The following is a 20,646-nucleotide window of genomic DNA, read 5'->3' on the forward strand; positions in this document are numbered from 1 at the left end:
ACATGAGTGTTTACTTTATTTTTTGTACACTTTAAATAACGAGTATGCAGATATCGATGGAAAAGTTTTTAAAAAAAAAATGTTTTGAAAAAAATTGCTTCTGAACAAATATTTCTTGAATTCCAAACGATTGTCGTAAAAGTACGAGTAGATTACGTCTACGCTAAGAACATCCAATATGTTGCAAAAACAAATTTAAATTCTAATTTAATATGGAAAAGAAACAATGCCGCCTTCTGTCGTATTCATTAAAAGAGTATTGAATAGTAGAAGGAAGTACTTCTTCCACGTGATTTTTATATAAATAGGCTTCTTTTTTTTCTCCAATTGCATTACTTTCCATGATGTACTACATTGTACAGATATTAGTTTTGATTTTGCTCTCCAAAGTTCAAAATGCCCGGGTAAGTTCTTTATTCACGCATGTAAAATGGAGACAAATTAATTTTCTGACTCCTAAACTGGTACTGGTAAACGAGTACAAATTTTAATATCAGGATGCAGATTCAATAATATCGATTTTTAGCAATGTAAAGCAATATTATAAAATTTCACTGATTTAGTTTACTTTTACGTTGGCAAATATTTTCGTTAACCAAAATAAAAATTTATCAACTCTCTGGTTTATATTGTACTAGGGAGCTAAGCCTAATGTTCGCCGACCCTCGCCAACCCCGATAAATGTCTGAATTGAGAATTACACATACTCAAATAACAAATAAATTAATATCTAGCTTACGACTTACATATACTCAAATAGCAAATTAATAAAATCTAGTACTTTTAACAGGTATTTTAAAGTTTCGAGAAAATGGAGTTCAGGTTTATGAAGTTCCAACTGCTGTTTTTCAAACAAATTATGGTAGGATTACGCATTGAAGTTATCCTGCCACAGTTTGTCTGCTATTTTGAAAACATCTTTCAGCATTTGATTGACTCCAGGTTTACCTGAACTTTCTTTACTGTATTATTCACGAAAAGCCATCTCTCGCTATACTCTTAAAAATATGTTTATTACAGTAATTTTGTACTAGATCACTTTCTAATTGGCATAATGCTTTGTCGTAGCAGAGAAGTGTGGATTCCGTTTTGAATGTTTACTTCATATTCATAGATTTAGTTCATTTGATTTGTGCCATTAAACTGTTATCCTATCTAAAGTGTTCTGTAATTTCCACCCTTAATGTATATTTTTTGTCAAAGAGGAAGGCATACACAATAGCGTCTATAGAAATAATAGGTTATCGAAATATGAGGAAACACTATTAAAGAAGGTGGGATTAAAAAAAATTCACCAAAACTTGTTTGATTGCCTAGGGGAAGTGAAAGACAAACACCTCCAAACGTCAAATTTATTTAGATAAACACAAACTAGTGATACGTTAGATTTCAAAAATGTTTTTCCTCACTTGTGTCTGAAAAATATAAGACATATTGCTTGTTTCACTCTATGATTTAGGGGGAGAAATTCTTCAAAAGACGAATTATTTAAATGCCGGAGTACCAGCATTATTTGTTAGTTTCATTTCTTATGATGTTTGCTTGTTAAATGTATTTATTGCGAAAATAATCTCGTTTTTATTTTCAGTTTCAAGTGATTCAATTGGAAGAGGAGAATGATGGTAAGCGCTCCAGTAATTTTTGGTTCTAATAATTCTAATAATACGAAAGCATAATTTTAAACCCTCTTCTCCACTTGTTTGCTAAATTAGCATATTTCTCTCGCTGGCAAAATGACTGAAACATTACGAAACATTATCCATCGGCACAAGATCTTTTTTTTTCTGAAAAAGTCCTACTAAGACTGACTAAGCAGTTGGTTTAAAAGTGATGTTTTAGAACTTTTTTGCCAAGAAAAATGAAAAAAAAAGGTCGCAATTTAAGTGCCTTAAACTTGAAGCAAAGTTAGAATTTTAAAATATACATACAATTTTACAATAAAGAATAAACTAGGCTTTAGAACGAATAAGTGACTTAGATATTTAAAAAAATATTAAACATTTTTAAAAATCGTCAAATTGACAGGATTTTACTAAAAACTATAATTCTAAATTTTTGCAAAATTTTTTGGAGTCTAGGCGAATCAGCTTTAGAATTACTTTTTCAATCTTATAGTCATTCTATGCTCAAAACTGTAAAATGTAAAACAAAAAACTGTCTTATAATTTTTGCTCCATCATAGATAAAAAGGTTTATCTAAGACTATTCTAATAATCAATTCAAAATGAACAGCGGTTACATTTTCTGTTAATTCTTTTAGTAGAAAATTTCGAAGAAACAGAGAGAATAGTCAATGGAAGAACAGCAGGAAAAAATGAATTTCCATTTTCGGTAAGTTACCACTAAATAGTTTTTGTTTATTTTGTGCTATAAGAACGCGAGCCTTATGTGATATCGATTCTTTTTAACTCTTATTGTAGTTTATTTCAGTGAAAACCTGTAGGAAACTGGTTTCCCAAACCCGTAAGAAGCAGATTAATGTACAATGTGCTAAATAAAAACACCTTTTGATCTAATGATTGGATTTTTACGTAGTACTAAAATTCAGATTTATATATTGGAATTAATTATACCTTAAATATGGCAAAATTTCTGCAGAAGCTATTTTAAGTTACGAAATCAAACATAAAAGCTTTTTTCTGAATAAACATGCTTTTCCTTTGAAAGAATAGTTTCGGAGAAATAAAATTTTACAAATAAAACTTTTTTTGAGAGTTAGTAACACAAAAACTATTCGGCATATCAGACTCATTTTTTTTATTTCGTCAATTAAAATTATTTAGATTGAAAGTGGTGTAAAAATTTGTAGGGCTTACAATTCAATATTTTTCCTACACTTATCAAATAAAATAATAATAAAAATATATTAAAATTATTTCTCACATTAAACTGAATCTTAAGTTAAGCGAATTTTATAATTGTGTGCGAAAATTTTTTGATTCGCTTTAAAACTTCCTGAGATATGGCTTATGCATAAAGGATAATTAAGAATAAGAAGCCCAAACTTTCGACAGTTTTCCTGCCGAAACTCTCGAAATTATACTTTTCCAATAACGGGTACCCCGCATAATTTGAACGACAAAAAAAACATGCCATAGAATAAAAGGCATTTATTCGGAGGAAGTACGTTTTCGTGTCTGATTCTATCATTTAATTAATAGTTAACACTAATTAATTAACATATTTTAGTTTCTTCCTTTTGAACTAACAAGAGTGAACCCCAGTTTGTAAATATCTGATCAATGGAACGAAAGTTATTTAAAGTGATTTTTATTCTAGATATAACATTCCCTTGCTATAAAGAAGTAAATTATTTTTAAAAAATAACAACTAGATAATATTGATTTTAAGCAGAAACAGATGACCCATGTCCAATAGGTCGTGAGTTCGATCCCCACCGACCGAAAACTCCCCTTTTACAAAATGGTGGCTGGTGTACGCTAAATCTGCAGTTATCACAGAGTCCTCCAATTTTCCATAACAAATCAATACCCGTGGGGGAAGCCGGGATAGCCTGGTTGGTAGGGCTGTGGACTGTTGTCCAAGAGGTCGTGGGTTTGATCTCCGCAGGCCGAGTAGTAAATGGTGACTGATGCAATTTAAATCTGTCGGGTCGCAAAGTCCTCCATGTTCGCATAACAAATCATATCTTTGGGGGTATTGATCCAGGAGTTTCCTTGTCTTCTGGATTGGGTTTAAAGTTGCAAGGCTACGGAGTTAAACATTAGTGGTCGTGAACCCAAAATGGGATCGGCTGCTCAACGACGGTTATAAAATAAAAAATGAAATACCCGTGGGGGGGTGCTGAATCGGAGATTGATCGAGCTCTGGTTCAGGTCGAGATTACAATCTGCGGAGGGATGCGGTGAATCTGTCCTTCCTGTAAAACGGGCTGTGACGTATGTGTGTGGCAGATGGCTATATATAGCGCCACTGGAAGTCAAGGAGCCTCTGCCTTAAAATAGGCTTGTTAGTATCCAAAAGTGACATAAAAAAACGACAAAAACAGATATTTTTGTGGGGGAGATTATACATTTATGTTTTTTTTTTACAGGTAGCCCTCTTCTATCGTGATCGATATGTGTGCACGGCATCTATCATATCAGAAAGAGATGTTCTAACAGCAGGACACTGTGTTGTATTGTAAGTGATTTATTATTGAAATCCCTCTCATTACCACACCCGCAGCATTTAAATAAAATTATGCAGATGGAGGGTTTTTAATTTGATAAAAAATGAGCGAGATCAGCAAAAGCGAAATTGAAATCGTCGCGTGAAAAGAATGAAAAAGTTGATTTGTCTAGTTTCTTTTCATTTATGTTTCTTTAACTTCATTAATTAAATGATCCTTACTTTGATTAGCCAAAATTAGAAAATGAAATTAGATTTTATTTGCCAAAATTAAATTTTAATTTAGGAACCCTCTGAAATTCAATAAACACAAACACGGAATAACTTTTGTACTAATGATCGGATTTTCCCGAACTGAATGGTTCCTGGGGGTGACCTCAAATATGCAAATTAATTAGTGCTAACTGTTAATTAAGTTACGAAATTAGACACAACAACGTACTTTCTCTGAATATAAACATGTACAACTATATATATTGCCTCTTTAGATTTTTGACCTTTGAAATCCAATTGATCCAATTTCGGTAATGTGCATGAGGATTTGGAATAATATACTCATTTGGAATAATATATTCATCAGTTTATCATAATATATTTTAATAACTGAACAATGAAAACTTAAACGAAAGTACTAGTCTTGTAAAAAGTACATCCAAACTCTTAAAAACATCAACAAAGATTACATGAAATGATGGTGTTTTGATATTGTAAGTCACTACAAAGAGTTGCCCAATAGATAGAGTTGTTGAATACGTAGCCAAAATTTTAGAACTTCTTCAAATTTCTGATTAATAGCTGTCTTGATTTTAAAATTAAATTTTTAATTTTCGTTCTACGAGTATTTCTTATCCAACCAATTACTTCATTATATTTTTCAAATTCTCTACCTTTATGAAACATTGATTTTTTTTCTTCCAATTATCTATTTAGTTTAATTTTTGTTAGTAATTACCTAGCCAGACATCACAGCTGCTATGGGAACACGCAAAAGAGCATTTCAAAGATGGGAATTTCTGATATTTCTCTTGGCGATCCGAACCAAAACCTGTCTTAATTGCTTACCCCTACAAGAAATAGTTTAACCTAATCACAAACAGAGCACCAGACAATTGGAAAAGGAGAGCCGCGATGGTATAGGGGATAAAGCGTTTACCTTCCAATGAGGTGATCCGGGTTCGAACCCCTGCGATGGCTGGTCGATACGAATTCCCCATCCAGATTGTATAGATATCAGTGCTGACGTAAAATATCCTCAGTGGTCGGCGGATCATGGGTTAGAGTCCCCTTGCCGTCAGTCTAACCTTAAGAGTTTTTCGTGGTTTTCCTCTCCATGTAACCCAAATGCGGGTTGGAATCATTGCTATAGCTGGTCTATACGAATTCCGCACCCGGCTCGCAATAACCACAGAGCTGGCGTAAAAATATCCTCATTAGTAGATGGATCATGGGTGAGAGTCCCCTTTCCGTCAGACTAACAGAGGGAGGTTTCCGTGGTTATCCTCTCCATGTAACGCAATTACTTACGGGCTAGTTCCATCAAAAAGTCTTCCACAAAGGCAAATTTTCCCCAATACTTGATCCAGTAGTTCCCTTGTCTTCTGGATTGGCTTTAAAATTACAATGCGACGGAGTTTAACATTAGTAGTCGTAAACCCAATGAGGTGGGTCGACTGTTCAACGAAATGAAATTGGAGAAGGGAGTTCTTTAGTTAGACAGATAGTATATGATGTCTATCCTCCGGTGCGAAATTTAAAATGTAAAACTCCTTTCAGCAACGGAATTGTGCAGAATCCTGAGGATTTCAGTGGTGTTATTGGCAACGTGAATAAGGAATCGGGAACGAGAATTAAGTTCACGAATGTAACGCCACATCCTCAATACGATAATCTCATGAATGACGTGGCTGTCCTGACCGCAGCAGAGCCCATAAGGTACAGTGATGGGGTGCGAGCTGTCTGTCTTTCAACAACGAAAAAGAACTTATGCCTAAAACCGGTTACTTCAGCCGGTTGGGGAATCACCACAAGAGACACAGGTAAGATGCTAATTTTATTATCCTTTCATAACAGCAATTACACTTTCAATTAAAACTTGAAAATCCAACTGTAACACATATTTAAGGTAGGCAGTAACTATATTTACGTCACACAAGAGCTATACAATGGGCTGTTGGCGACGGTCTGGGAAGCATCCTTAAAACCCCTTAACGATCTGTTAATTTTCAAGAAAACTGTCATAAAAGTGCCTATTTTTTTGACACCTAGTTTAAAATAAATTAATTATCTACAATTACCTTAAAAATATCCTGGTACTACCATCTGGTGTGTAAAATGAGAAATAAAGTGTTTTCCGGGCAAAAGAAATGAATTAGTTTTATTCTTATTGGCGCGTTACTACTGAACACTCCAGCCCGGAAATTTCACGGGAGCGAGAAATAGAGGACGAAACCTCACCCCGTCCTTTTCTTGGGAGCGAGAAGGAAGGAGACAAGCCATCGCAATTTTGATCCTCAACAAAGGGAATGGCTTCCCGGCTTTGGTAGCCCGATAACCTGCTCACGAAGTCAGGCATTTTACGGTAGAACAGTTTAACGAGGACTGATACCATGCACTCTCTATCCCGATGCAGGCTGATCAAAGTGGTCACCAACCGCTTACTGACAGCAGCCAGTGATGCTTGACTTCGTTGTTCTAATGGGAACTGTGTCTTTATGATCTGTCCACTGCGGGACCAAGCATTTAAGACTCAGCTTTATCGCTTGCTTCCCATTCCTTTGGAGACTATGGCCAAAATATTGATGTCTAAAAATTGTAGGTTTCATGATGTAACTTTTGTTAATTCAGGATTTTCCGTCCCTCCCCCAAGTGTGATAGGGCCCCTCCCATTTCCGCAAACAACAAAAATACACAGGAAATATTTATTACAAAATTATTTTTTTTTTGATAACAACAACCAATAATTTCTTAGCTATATCGGATCAATCTCAATTAGATACGCCGTTCAGAAATATTTTGTAAAACCTTTCCTTCATACGACAAAAATTAAAACGGTGAAAAAAATTATATACAAAGTGCTTTTAAAAATTCAGGTCCAAATTTAATTTGTTGTTGTTGTTGTTAATTTACGTCGCACTAGAGCTGCACAATGGGCTATTGGCGACGGTCTGGGAAACATCCCGGAGGATGATCCGAAGACATGCCCCAAATTTAATTTAAATAAATATTTGTTCAAATATTACCAGATATGTTCTCTTAAAAACTAATGTCCCGCAGTGGACTGATCGTTAAGGCACGGTTCCCAGCAGATCACCGAAGTCACTGGCTGTGGTCAGTGTGTGGGTGGGTGACGACTTGGATCAGTCTGCGTAGGGACTTAGGGTGTGCGGTATTGGTCCTCGTTAAACTGTTCTACCGTAAAGTGCTCGATTTCGCGTGCTGGTCATTGGGCTACCGAAGCAGGGGTGCCATTCCCTCTGCAGAGGATCAAAATTGTGATGACTTGTCTTCGGATCATCCTCAGGGACGTTTCCCAGACAGTCGCCAATAGCCTATTGTGCAGCTCTAGTGCGACGTAAATGAACTACAACAGCTTAAAAACTAATTTAGATTTAAAACTTAATTTGGAGAGAAGGGAGAATAATTTTTTTTTCTTTAATTAGACACAGTTTTAAAAAAATTAAAGGATATTCTAAGTTTTGTATAAAATAATGGTACGAGCGAATTTTTTTTTTTTTTTTTTTTTTTCTTTTTTTTTTTGCATAAAATGTAAGAAGGCAGAGTCGCAAATGCAAATTTCTCTTATTTTTAAACTTCGCAGTATGCAAAATTTTAGTTTGACGTCGAAGACGACGCTTCAGCTGCAGCGAATTTGATTTGGCTTTCAACTTAATGTAAGACAAAGCGGAAAAGAATGATCGGTGTTTCTCTAGGACAGTCCACTGTGGAATAGTAGTACACAAATTAAAACATAATTATAATAAGGATAAAATTGAATAAAATAAATACTTAATAAGAAGTGAAAAGCGTGTCTAAATGATTTTCTGGAAACAATCGAAATTGTTATTTAATATTTTAATGTAATTGGTAAGTGCCAATTTAAATATATCATTTTAGTTAAGAATTGTTTTTGTGGCTTACTTTTGGTGTATGCATCTTAACTTATTAAAAACGAAAAAAAAATTTTTTTTTCACAGACGTCACAGTTACTCCTGACAACCTGCAGTATACCAATCTGCGTGTTTACCCGAATAAAAAGTGCGCTAAGCTCTACAATACAAGAAAAGTGCCCGATTCCATTATGTGCGCTGGAGCACTGAATACTGGTCTTTGCTCAGTAAGTATACACAAGTACTCCTGTATCGAACAAAGTAGTCATAGGTTACGACCTGTAGTCGGAAGTATAGTGAATAGTACTTTACAAAAAAACAGTAGTTTGCAGAGATTCCTGGCAACTACGTTTAAAGTTAGTTAAATAAAGAAACAAAGTTCAAACGCCTAAGTTTTTTCGAATCTGATTGGGGCAAATCCTTCGCGGGCTCGTCAACGTATGCATTGAGAATGCCTCTGTGGCCGAGCGTTAATAAGACATACATCTGATGCTTGGAAAAATCAGTGTGAAATCGGTCGAATTGTCTCAGGGAAATCGTATTTTAAATATCTGACTTGTTAAAAATTCGATATCACAGGATCTGTAAAGTACGTTTTTCTGTCTGATTTCGTAACTAACAAGCTTCCTCTAAACTGGAAGAAATTCAGAAAACTTCCGGTGTATCCCTCCGCCTTATGTTATGCTTACGAGGCGATGTGTAAACAGGCTTAATATTCTTGGAAGTTTTATTATTGTGATTTGCGTTTAAATTTGAGCGGAATTTTACCTTTCATAAGAGTTTTCTGTAATTTATAAATTCTAACAGGTCGTAAGTCTAAAACAGATTTGACGAAATTAATATGACAGCATAAAAAAAATGTAAGGTTGAGCATGTTTTATCCCTAATTTGGCTATATTTGTGTAAAATAGCGCCGTTTGGTAGCCATCATAGCAAGCTTTGCAGAGTCTTTCGAATTCTTTTGTCGTTTGTTTCGTTAAAAGTTAGGTTGACAGAAAGCGTTTTATAGAAAACACTACGAGTATAATAATATTGGATGGTGCGTTTTTTTAAACTTCGGCGTAAAAATCAGTCGGAAGTAGAAACCCGGAAGTCTTGCGACGTATTTTAACCCCTAGCACCATCTGCGCTTAGTTTTGCATGGTCAACCAACTATGCCTTGAGTCGTGATGGCACGGGGAATAGAGAGTTAGTCTTCCAATGAGGCGAACCGGGTTCGAATCCCAGTCGATACGAATTCCGCATCCGGCTTGCACCGATCACAGTGCTGACGTGAAATATCCTCAGTGGTAGACGGATCATGTGTTAGAGTCACCTTGCGGTCAGACTAACGGTGGGACGTTCTCGTGGTCTTCCTCACCGTGTAACGCAAATGCGGGTTTGCTCCATCAAAAAGTCCTCCACGAAGGCAAATTTCTCCCAATACTCGATCCAGTAGTTCCCTTATCTTCTGGATTGGGTTCAAAGTTACAAGGCTACGGAGTTGAACATTAGCAGTCGTAATCTCATAAAATTGGGTCGGCTGTTCAACGACAGTTAATAAAAAATTTAAAAAAACTATACCTTTAAACGAAAAAAAAGAATAAAATAAAGATTACTTAATGATAACTTAAAATCTTTAACTAAAACATTTATTTGATTTTTTTTTTTATTTTTTTTTTCTTAGTGTAAAGCAATGAAATTGCATTGTTGGTAATTTTAATGGGTAATTTAAAACTGCACAGTTACCTGTTTTTTAAACTTACTCTATTTCTAAAAAAAGAAACTTCTTTATTATTTTTATTTGGAGCCAACTGTTAAATGTCACGAGACTAAATTTGTTGTTGCCGCCATGTAAAAGATAGTTCGCCAATTTGGCGACCGTTTCTTAATGTTTTGTTTTATAATTACTCGTTCTCGGTATGCTCCATGGTGAGTGCCTCATATTAAAAATGTGATATCAATTAAAAATATATCGTTCTTCATTAAGGACATTCTATGGTGAATGTCCAGTAATAAAATATTTTATTACATTTACAGTCCACTCTTTCCAGTCGTTAACACCAACTTTTAGTAAATGTGTATTTTTTTATTTCAAACATCTGTATAAGACTTTGAGAACACATTTTCATCAGTAAATAGTTTTGTTTATTTAAGATATTTATTCAGTGTGGGCGAACTTATTTTTATAAAATTTATCTCATGCTCATCTAATCCTTCAGTTTTACAAAACACTGCATTTAAAACCTTCAAGTTGATTATCTCCCTCCAAATATCGTAGAAAAAGTTTCAGAGTTAAAAAATATTTTGTACTAGTATTCGTGATAGAGATTTAAAGATTAATTACACAATAAATCTAATTTGATCAATTTTAACTATATTACAGACGGTTATTAAAATAGTTTAAATGAAATTATTAAAATCAATGAATTCTCAAGTTTTTGCAAATTTTCACGAAATAATGCAGAGTAAATCGCAAACATTTTTCATTTTCATGAAGCTATTTTTCTTTATAATGTCATCTTACGCCATTTCCGTAAATTGATTAGAGTATTATTGACTAGAGATTTTGGCTAGAGATGAACTAAACTTCTAACTGACATTAATACCGTATAATTCTGATGTTTAAGACGACCTGTCGTATTAGTCGACTCCCTATTTCTGGTCACAAGATGGCAAATGTCGACTGCTGAGAAGAAACCGAATATGAAAATTTCCAAAATTAAAGAAACATTAAAAAAAAAAAAAAATTATGAGGTTTACCAAAATTTTCTCAAGTTGAAAATATTTCACATTGTTTCTATCTGTCTCACTTCCCTTAAATAAAGGTGCTATGATGCACCCTCTCATAAATGTAGTTTCAAATATTATTCTAAAATCTTTTTAAATGTGTGGAATTTCACATTCTTTGTATGGGAGTGAAAAAGGTTTTCTTGTGGGACTCAGCAGATGAAGTATAGTTTGTCTAAAGTAAGAACTCCCTTAGCCGTTCGACTGGACCCGTGGAGGTGACTATGGTAACGAGGTATAATTATTTCAAGTAGGGGTGTGGGGTCATTGTTCAGTACAGGTTTTGGCTTGAATCGGAGAGGGAAACTTTTTCTTCTCTCTACTGTGTTAGCCCTAGAGTGAAGAGAAGCTACCCTCCCTGAAATGCTCTGTTCCTGTTTCCATAGAAACAGACGGTCTCAGACTTTGTGGCGGAGGGTGAGTTCTTTCCGTAGACAAACTATAGAATTCATTGCAGATCTGCATGATGATATTGTTATTGAATCTGACACTGGTGATATTCAGGAATCTTTAAGATTGTAGCTTTACTAGTTTACAAGTTTGGCTACTTGTAGCACGCTCAATCCGACCACTGCTCTCAACCCTGCTCACAAAGGTTTGAATTAGCAACTCCAGTGTTGATCACCTATGAATGATTACCTCTCTGATACATTACAGGGTGATTCCGGAGGACCCCTGGTGATGAAAAAGGGCAGAAATGATTATGTGCAGGTGGGTGTAGCGTCATTTGTCAATCAGATATTCGGCTGTGCTCGTCTTCTGGGTCCTGCAGGTTTCTCAAGAGTTTCTCATTACATAGATTTCATCATGAGTAATGCCAAAGGAAAGGTCTGTCTCGAATGAAGACAACGGGAATTCAAATTTAACTGAATAATAAATTGCTTTTTCTTCCTATCATTGCCTGTTACTTAATAAGACACATTATTTAATCACATTAGTGGGTTGTTCGGAAAATAAAATAGCGATTCAATCATTTCAAATCGAAAGCGTCAGAAAGTGATCGAACTCGAAAGTCGTAATAACATCGCGTTTAAAACATTAGAATTTGAAGAATCACTGGCGATCTGCCGAAAAATGATTCGACATTTACGATGGAATCGTCGCGAATCAGAAGGGCCAAAAATTGACGGTAATATTATTAAAAAAAAAAATTACGCAGAAGAGGCGAAAAAAAGGCTATTAGAAACATGGATTTCAAAAACCATGTGAAAGGAGCCGAAAAAATTATAAATAACTGCGTTTGAAATCTTACCAAGCGACGTAAAATTATGATAGAATCGCCATAGATCGAACATTTCGTAAAAATTGATGGCTCTAATGCGAAATTGACTGAATGATAAATAACTGCGGATGAAATCTCATCAAGCGACGTGAATTAATAATAGAATCACCATGGATCGAACATTTCGTAAAAATTGATGGCTCAAATACGAAATTGACGGAATGATAAATAACTGCGGATGAAATCTTATCAAGCGACGTAAAATTATGATAGAATCGCCATAGATCGAACATTTCGTAAAAATTGATGGCTCAAATACAAAATTGACGGAATGATAAATAACTGCGGATGAAATCTCATCAAGCGACGTAAAATTATGATAGAATAGTCATGGATCGAACATTTCGTAAATATTGATGGCTCAAATACGAAATTCGCATATCGTAACTACTTATTAAATGTATAGGAATTAATTGGAAATACAATAAAGGAAGTTCGAAAAACGATCGGAAAAACAAGGGAATTTACAATTTATTTTTTTTAAAAAAAGAAAAGAATTGAATAGAAAAATAGAGAATGTTAAAGCTGAATGTTCTTCATCAATGAAGAAATTTTCAAAATAATAATTTCCACATTCCAAGAAATGGGCCCTAAAAAATAAAACTTGGATTGACCTCAATATATTATAGTATCGCTTTACAATTTACATGCAGAACAACAATACCAATGCTTCTCGCGAATTCATAACAACTGGCGAAGTTTAACGAAATGTAATTAAACAGTAAATTCGAGACAAGTTCAATTAAATTCATTTATCAAGCCTAGGTGATAGAACAAAAAAAAAAAAATATTTATTTATAAGAGATTATAAAATCGGCATCCTCTCCAAATTTCTTAATCAATAATAAGAATAAACAATATGAAGTCCATCTATCTATCCTTCTATTTCTTCTTGTTGAAAGTTTTCTAAGTCGTAATATCCATGTCATTCTACAGCTACGTGAAAATTGGTTACCTGCCAAATGGGTGAAAACGTTCCATGGGAAAAGTGTTCCATAAAGAATGTTGCCGCGAAGATCGCATGCTTGGCATTCGCCAAATCAAACTCCCTGACCTTTTATCAGATTTTAACACAAAATTGTTAAGTTCTGCAGAAAGTAGCGAGTATGAGTACCCGGCCACCTCAGTCATGAATAGTTGATGATGCTAGATGCACCAGATGTTGTAGATAAACTGAAGATATAAAATTCTCTGTACCCGAAGGTAAACAGCTAAGAAAAGAGTTGATCTGCTGTTATCCGACGTCTTTTGCTGAAAACTGTTAAATGTGCCGACTTTTTCTGATTTTTCGAACTATTTCCAAATCCCTTAACTATTCCAGGTAGCGTAACAACCTTAGTTTCATTCACAAATTTTTTTTTTCTTATTGATTTAGGTCAAAAAATTTTTTTATGCAAAATAATTTATTGATATAATGTGATTTTATAAAGCCTAAATACAATGATGTTGAAGTTTTATCCGGCAAAAAAATAATTAAGAGGAGAATGTCTGTAAATTATTATTTGATATTAAAAATAGCCTGATAAATAAAATAAAATGGTCCGACCGGACACTGCAGTGGTCAGTAGAGAAGGTACTGATTCGATTATTCGAATCACCAACTTGCAACTGATCCGAAGCAGCTGATTTGAATCAGTGATCCAAATCAATTATTCGAATCGATTTCGATTCGAATCAGGATTTTATCGAAATAGATTTAAATTATAATGAATAATTGTTTCTTAAATTTCAGTTAGTTTGTTCCACAGTGATGCTACGTCATATACAGTTAAAAATTTCTTGTAAAACTTAAGAGATTCTTACGCATTCATTACTAAGGAAGGATTTAAGATTTTCCAAATAAAGAATCCGATAAAGTCAGTTAAATAAATAAAAAAGTAAAATATTTATTTTATAGTTTCATAAAATTTACCCTAGTTAAAAATATTTACAGCACTCAACAACGTTTACAATATAATTATACAAAAGATATAATAAGTATATTTATTTACTTGAAAGAATTCATTGATGATGAAGAATAATAAATTTTTTTCTACCGACATTAGTTAAAAGAAAAATAGTGATATATCGCTAAACTTTTTCGAATTTTTTGCAAATTTAGAATTTTTTTTTTGAAGCATATGATTCGAATCACGTGATTGGCAATTAAGTCGTTAAGTCATGTTATTCGAATCAGTGATCCAAATTGTTATATTAAAAATGATATCTGAACACATAATTCGAATCTATGATCCGAAACAAATGATTTGAATTAGGGATTTGAGTTAATTGATTCAAATTAAATTGATTTGAATTAATTGATTCAAATCAGTGATCTGAATTGCTTGATTCCATTCATTGATGCGAATCGCATGATTTGATACAGTGCTCCAAATCTCACGATTCAAATCCCATCATGAGAAACAATGATCCAAATTGCTTAATTCGAATCACTGATCTGAATCACTTGATTTGAATAGTGATCTGAATCACTTCATGCGAATCAGTACAAATCAACTGATTCGAATCAGGGATCTGAATCATTTGATTCGGATGGTAATTTTAATATTCTTAAGAGGTGGGAGGCTGTATAAAAAGGAAAATCAGTTGTTTACGATAAAAAGGGTAACAATAATTTATATATAGTTGGTCAATGGAAAGAACTCCTCTCGTCACAAAGTCTGAAGCCGTCTGTTGCTATGGAAACAAGAATTAGCGCATTTCAAGGAAGGGAACTTCTTTCTCCCCTGATTCCCTCCTCTCCGACCGAAGAAAAAACTTGTCTTAAATTATGACACGACACCTATGTTTGAAATAGTTAAACTTCGTAATCATAGTCACCGCCACTACTCCAGACGAATGGATAGGGGAATTCTTACATAGACAAACTATACTGTCAGAAACCCCACCGTTTTCTGACAAAATTAGCTCCTGAGCAACACCTAATGTATTCTAGGTTCATTTTATTTTTTCAATGTTATTCTTTGCTGTAAAATAGGTTTTAAAAAATAGGTAGTGGTTTTTGACTACTATAAACTGTAACTCTGTAGCCTAATCATTTTGAGCCCAACACAAGAAAGCTTCTGGATCAGACTAGCTTTCGTGGAAAACTTCAGGAAATATTAAGGACGTTTTAAAAACACGTATAGTAAAAAAGGACTTTTAAGGACTTTTATAAAACGAAAATAAGCAGTTTAATTGAAAAAAAATTTATGATCAGTCAATGAAAACTTTAAAAAAAAAGGGGGGGGGGGCCATACTGAGCTACTCAAAATTATGGTGAAAAAATAAATACTTAGAGATGGTCTAAAAAAGTTGCTGATTAGTAAGGCTATTATAGTACGCATTTTTGTTTAACATTAAATTGCCACAAAAAATAATTTGCGAATTTTTAAAACAAGAATACCAACATAATTTTCAGAAAATTTAAATTAAAAAAAATTAAAAATTATAGACAATACAAATAAAGGTTGACACATATTTTGCTTACCTAACACAAATAGCTTTCAGCCTATTCCTCAAAATGAAAAGTAAAAGCTCTTTCACTTTTTATTTGACATCTCTTTAAAATTCAATGCATATATTAAGCATGACCCATTAACACTGTGAACATAGCCCCATAGTTCCTTTCCTGAGAGAAATAAGCATGAATTATAAAATATAGACCTTTCTTTTCACGTTTTGTTTGACCCCTTCATCTAGTTCAAGGGTTCCATGGACCTCTCATATCAATTTTCAGTTCTCCCTTGGAAAAGAATGAACATCACAAGGAATTGAAAGAAGAGAGTAAACTAAAGGAAGAAAAAAAATCCGAACTATGTGTTATTGTACCAGGCGCTTCTTCCACCTCTAAATCCTTATCTCTTTTACTCTGTTCTGTGAATTTAATGACCTGTAGGGGGGGAGAGGTAATTTAATCTTTGGGACATAGGGGTGATTGTGAGCCCAAGTCAAAATTCCGGAAAATTTCTGAGTTCAAGAAGGAAAAAAAACCAGAAATAGAAAAAAATTTAAACAAGGTTTTATTTTTATTTTTCTAAATATTTCTTAGTTTATTTAAAATATATTTAAAATTTTACATATACCTATACCATTTACACATACCTATGATGACCTGGAGAAGTAATTAAAATTTAGAATGTGTCTTTCTTGAGTTTATGATCATAATAACTATTTACTGATAAAAAAAATTAATATTAATCAGGAATATAAGCTTATAAAGTATTTGGCTCTTCCTTACAAACAAATAAAATAAACTGTGCTTTTAAGCTCCACCTTTGAAAATTTTATTTCCGGAAACTTCTGTGATCACTGATTTTTTGAAACGTTTGGACCTTCTATCTCCGGAAACTTCCGGATCACTGGCAGCGAAAAATCCGGAAATCCGGATTTTTTCCGGAGCACAATCAGCCCTGGGACAAGGATTAAAAAGTCTACTAATACCTTTTCAAGTAATAAAATCGTTGAAAAGGTTCGCGAAAACTGAACGCAATGCAGAAGCGTCTAGCGGATCCATGGGTGGCCCTCTAAAAAAATTTCAAGAAAAGTAAATTTTTTGACCAAAATCCGATCTAGTGTTGTTTACCAGAATTTTCAGAAATTTACAGCTCACTGACTCCAAAATTTTTCTTTACATAATAACGGCACACATATTAAATCAATGATTTATTTTTTTTCACACCAAACAAGATAAAAATAATAGTTAATCTTGTAGATCTTTTTGCACCAATCATTAGATAATAAACCACAAATTTTTTGTGAAGCTATTTATTTATTTATTTTTGGATTCAACATCATTTATTTCTTGTCCTATCTCTCTCTATATATTTTTTTAATAATCTTAACTTTGTTCAGAATTTCAAAACGTTAAGAGAAAAATGGAAACTAAAAAAAAAAAAAAAATTAGAAACAATACTAGATCACTTTGCAATCATTATGAAAAATAATGTTTTCTTTAAAATGTAATATTTGTATAAAACTAATACTTTTTAAGGGAAAAAAAAGGATATTTTAATTTAATAAACAAAAGGAAAAAAGATTAATAAAATTTAGTCCAATGATTTTTCTAAAGAATGATTTCAGTTTCTAGGACTGAAGAGTGGCACCCTCACCCATGAGTGAATCATCAATTTAAGCAAAATTAGATCTTTTAGTGCCAATCACTAGATAAATGGACTAGTGATTGGGACAAAAAATTGGAACTCAACTGGTAATTAGTGCACCAATCCATAGTGGGGAGTGGATTTCAGTGGAAATGGAAGTATGGGGATGTTTCGTAATTGTTTTTGCTTACCATTAGTTTCTTTCTTTTTTTTTAATTCATAGAAAATCACTCAAACAGATATTTCTGCAACAGTGAATAACGAGAGGAAAAGTGTCGCAATATTGAATGTATGCACAGGGTGCGTAGCCAAATCTTTCAACAAAAAATAAGCACCTTTAAAGTACTTTTCAAGCACTCAAAAAATATTTTTAAGCATTATATACATTAACAAAATAATTTTCAGAGACTTTACACGATCATGATAAAATAACTTGTTTCTGACACAAAAAAAAATTTGATTGTATAGGCCATTATAAAATGATCATGAGATTTTTCGGTTCGATATCAGAGGGTGGAATGAAGTCCGAAATGGAAAATATCGTGCAAAATGCAGCAGAGTTGCACAGAACCCAACTCAGTAGACACAGATACTGATTCGCAAGTATTTCATCAAACATGCAAACGTTTAATAGAGCAATGGGAAAAGCACGCTTTTGCACGCAAATTGCATTTTCGAAGAGAAAAAATTGAGCACTTTTTAAAAAAAACATTCAACGAAAAAAGCACCTTTAAGGACTTTTAAATAATGAAAATCGAATATAAGTACTTTTTAAAATCGCTACGCACCACGATGCATTGTTTCGTCTAACGATACCGCTCAATTAAACATTTAACCGTGGACAACGCAAGTGCTTTCTTATTTCCTTTCCTTCTAATACTATCAACTCTAAAAACAGGGGGCCTCCCTGGCCGAGCGGTATCGCCGGTCCAAACGCTCTGTTAAGCGTGGAGGTAGCGGGTTCGAATCCCGCCGTTACCCTGGATGTATTCTTTGTGATGTCTTTCTCTGAATTGTTCTATCTGTATTTTCTACTTGACAATGACTTATAAGCCTATATTGAGCACACAAGTCAGCAAATGTATGTAAGTTCAATAAATCAAATCTAAAAACAGGGTGCGTAGACAGATTTTTCAACAAAAAATAAGCACCTTTTAAGTTCTCAAAAAATATTTTTAATCACTTTCCAAACAAAACAAAAAAAATCATAATTAGGATCTGCGCAAATATATTTTTTCTATTGTTTTAAAGTTCTTAATTTATATAAATGAAATTCAAAAACTTTCCATTATCATGATAAAATAGCATAATCTTAAACATGATTGCAGAGAAAATTGTGAAAATCATGTATTTTCTTGTAATTTAGAACGACAATTGACACCGCAAAGAAAAAAATCTCTTTTTAAAATATAGAATTATAAGCACTTTTTCCAAACTCCGAATAAAATAAAAAATCACCTTTAAGGGCTTTTTAAAAACGTAATTCAAAAATAAGCACTTTTTTAAAATGCTATGCACCCTGTAAAACAGAATTTCAAAAAAGTAATTTAAAAAAAAAAATCTGAAATTTTTTTTTGCAACTTTTTCTGCTTTTGAATTTGGTATAGTATCACAGATAAACCCTAAACAGGTAAAAATAGGCATTTTGTATCTTTTGTTCATCTTCTATTGCACGGCAATATAAAGAATGACAAAACCCCTATTCGTATCCTGGCTGGCCTGAGGCTTTAAAAAGGTGAAATAAGGATTGCATTCTTTCCTCAATACGCAGCATCAGTAGAATCTAGACAAATTAGAAAAAATCATCCGACAATAAAAACAAATGTCCTCATAAATAATTCTATTCTGCAATTTTTTTTGTTGTCTGTGACCATATGGAAAGTTATTCAATACACAGGAAAAATAAGCACTATTTCTCCAGATTCAAACTTTGCATTTCCTTAATATGTAAGCAAAACATTTTGAATACCAACAGTTCTCATAAATTTTAATTTCTAAAATCAGTTCTTAAATTTATTTGAAATATAATAGAAGTTTGTGTTGTCATTTGTTTTATACTTGCTCATAGTGTATAAAAATCTAAGCTAATAAATTCAACTATAATTGTTCATGTTAGTGTACAGGCCTCAAAGTGGGCTAAAGAAAAAATCAGATATTTTGGAACAGTATACATACCAGACTACTTTGTTTCATAATGTACTCAATATACAGAGAATTTTGTTGCATAATGTACTAAATATACAGAGAATTTTAAAGGTTTTTCATAGTCATCAAAATAGAGAAACTGCAATATTGTCTAGTTATGATTGACATTAAGTATACTTGAAATGTAAGTTTACTCATAACTTTGAATATTAATAAGCATTTAATTCATCTAAGATAAATGATTTTTTTAATTAAATTAAAAATAGAGTTCTGAATAAAAATTATCTAAACATTTCAGAACAAAAAAAAAAAATTGAACTGGTTTATATAAATGAGTTTCACGTCATTATGTATTAGTAATAGTTATTTAAATATTCAAGCAATTATCTGTACAAAAATTCTATTTCAATAGGGATTTTTTTAGGAAACTTGCTAAATTTTAGGGAATTTTCTAAAATCAGGGATCTGTAAAGACATTTCGTGAAAGGTCCGTTATTGTCAAATTGTGAAAAAATTACTCGTAATTTGTGAATATAAAATAAACGTTAAGTCATATTCTTTCAACTAGGGTCCTGCTTTTGTGAAAATAGGGTCCTGTTATTGCAAAAAAACTTTTTCAATGAGTTTTTAAATTGTATAGACATACAAGATTATGCTCAACAGCAAGTGCTGCTACTAAATTAGAGATGCAAGATACAAATATTTGGTATTTAGCCCATACTGCTGAATGCAGAATATTCATTTTGGACGAATAAAGGAAAAAGCATCTGCCGAAGACAAAACTTAGATAGATGAATGATATTAAATAATGAAGATAAACAAATTTGCGAAGGGTCCAATTAAAAGATAAATTATTTTGTGAATAGCTTTTAAGTTAAAATATTTTGTGAAGGGTCCGTTAACGGACCCAAATTTCTTCTAAACAGGCTCCTGCAAAATTTACAAAAAATTGGAGAATTTTAATTAAACCAGTAGACTTGAAGAAACTGGCAAAATTCCGTAGAGTTAGCTATGTACCTAAACTACATCTGTACCTAAACTGCTGAAGATTCTACACAACCAAGATTGTAACTATTTTAATACCTTTTACTTTTAGAAAAATCAAAACTATTACACAAAATAAACAACTAAG

The 20,646-nt window shown here is 33.0% G+C and overlaps 1 protein-coding gene across 1 annotated transcript; it reads left to right on the plus strand.

The window, feature by feature from the left end:
• The first annotated feature begins 288 nt into the window (after positions 1-288).
• Positions 289-11,900, plus strand: LOC107448502 (chymotrypsin-1). Its single transcript, XM_016063727.3, has 7 exons — positions 289-404; positions 1,589-1,622; positions 2,261-2,331; positions 4,055-4,143; positions 5,905-6,167; positions 8,325-8,464; positions 11,664-11,900. Exons 1-7 carry the CDS (start codon positions 342-344, stop codon positions 11,847-11,849), a joined length of 846 nt encoding a protein of 281 aa, XP_015919213.1. The 5' UTR covers positions 289-341; the 3' UTR covers positions 11,850-11,900.
• The last annotated feature ends 8,746 nt before the right edge of the window (positions 11,901-20,646 follow it).

The sequence above is a fragment of the Parasteatoda tepidariorum genome, chromosome 3 (assembly GCF_043381705.1).
Source record: "Parasteatoda tepidariorum isolate YZ-2023 chromosome 3, CAS_Ptep_4.0, whole genome shotgun sequence".
In the NCBI taxonomy this organism is placed as follows: domain Eukaryota; kingdom Metazoa; phylum Arthropoda; class Arachnida; order Araneae; family Theridiidae; genus Parasteatoda; species Parasteatoda tepidariorum.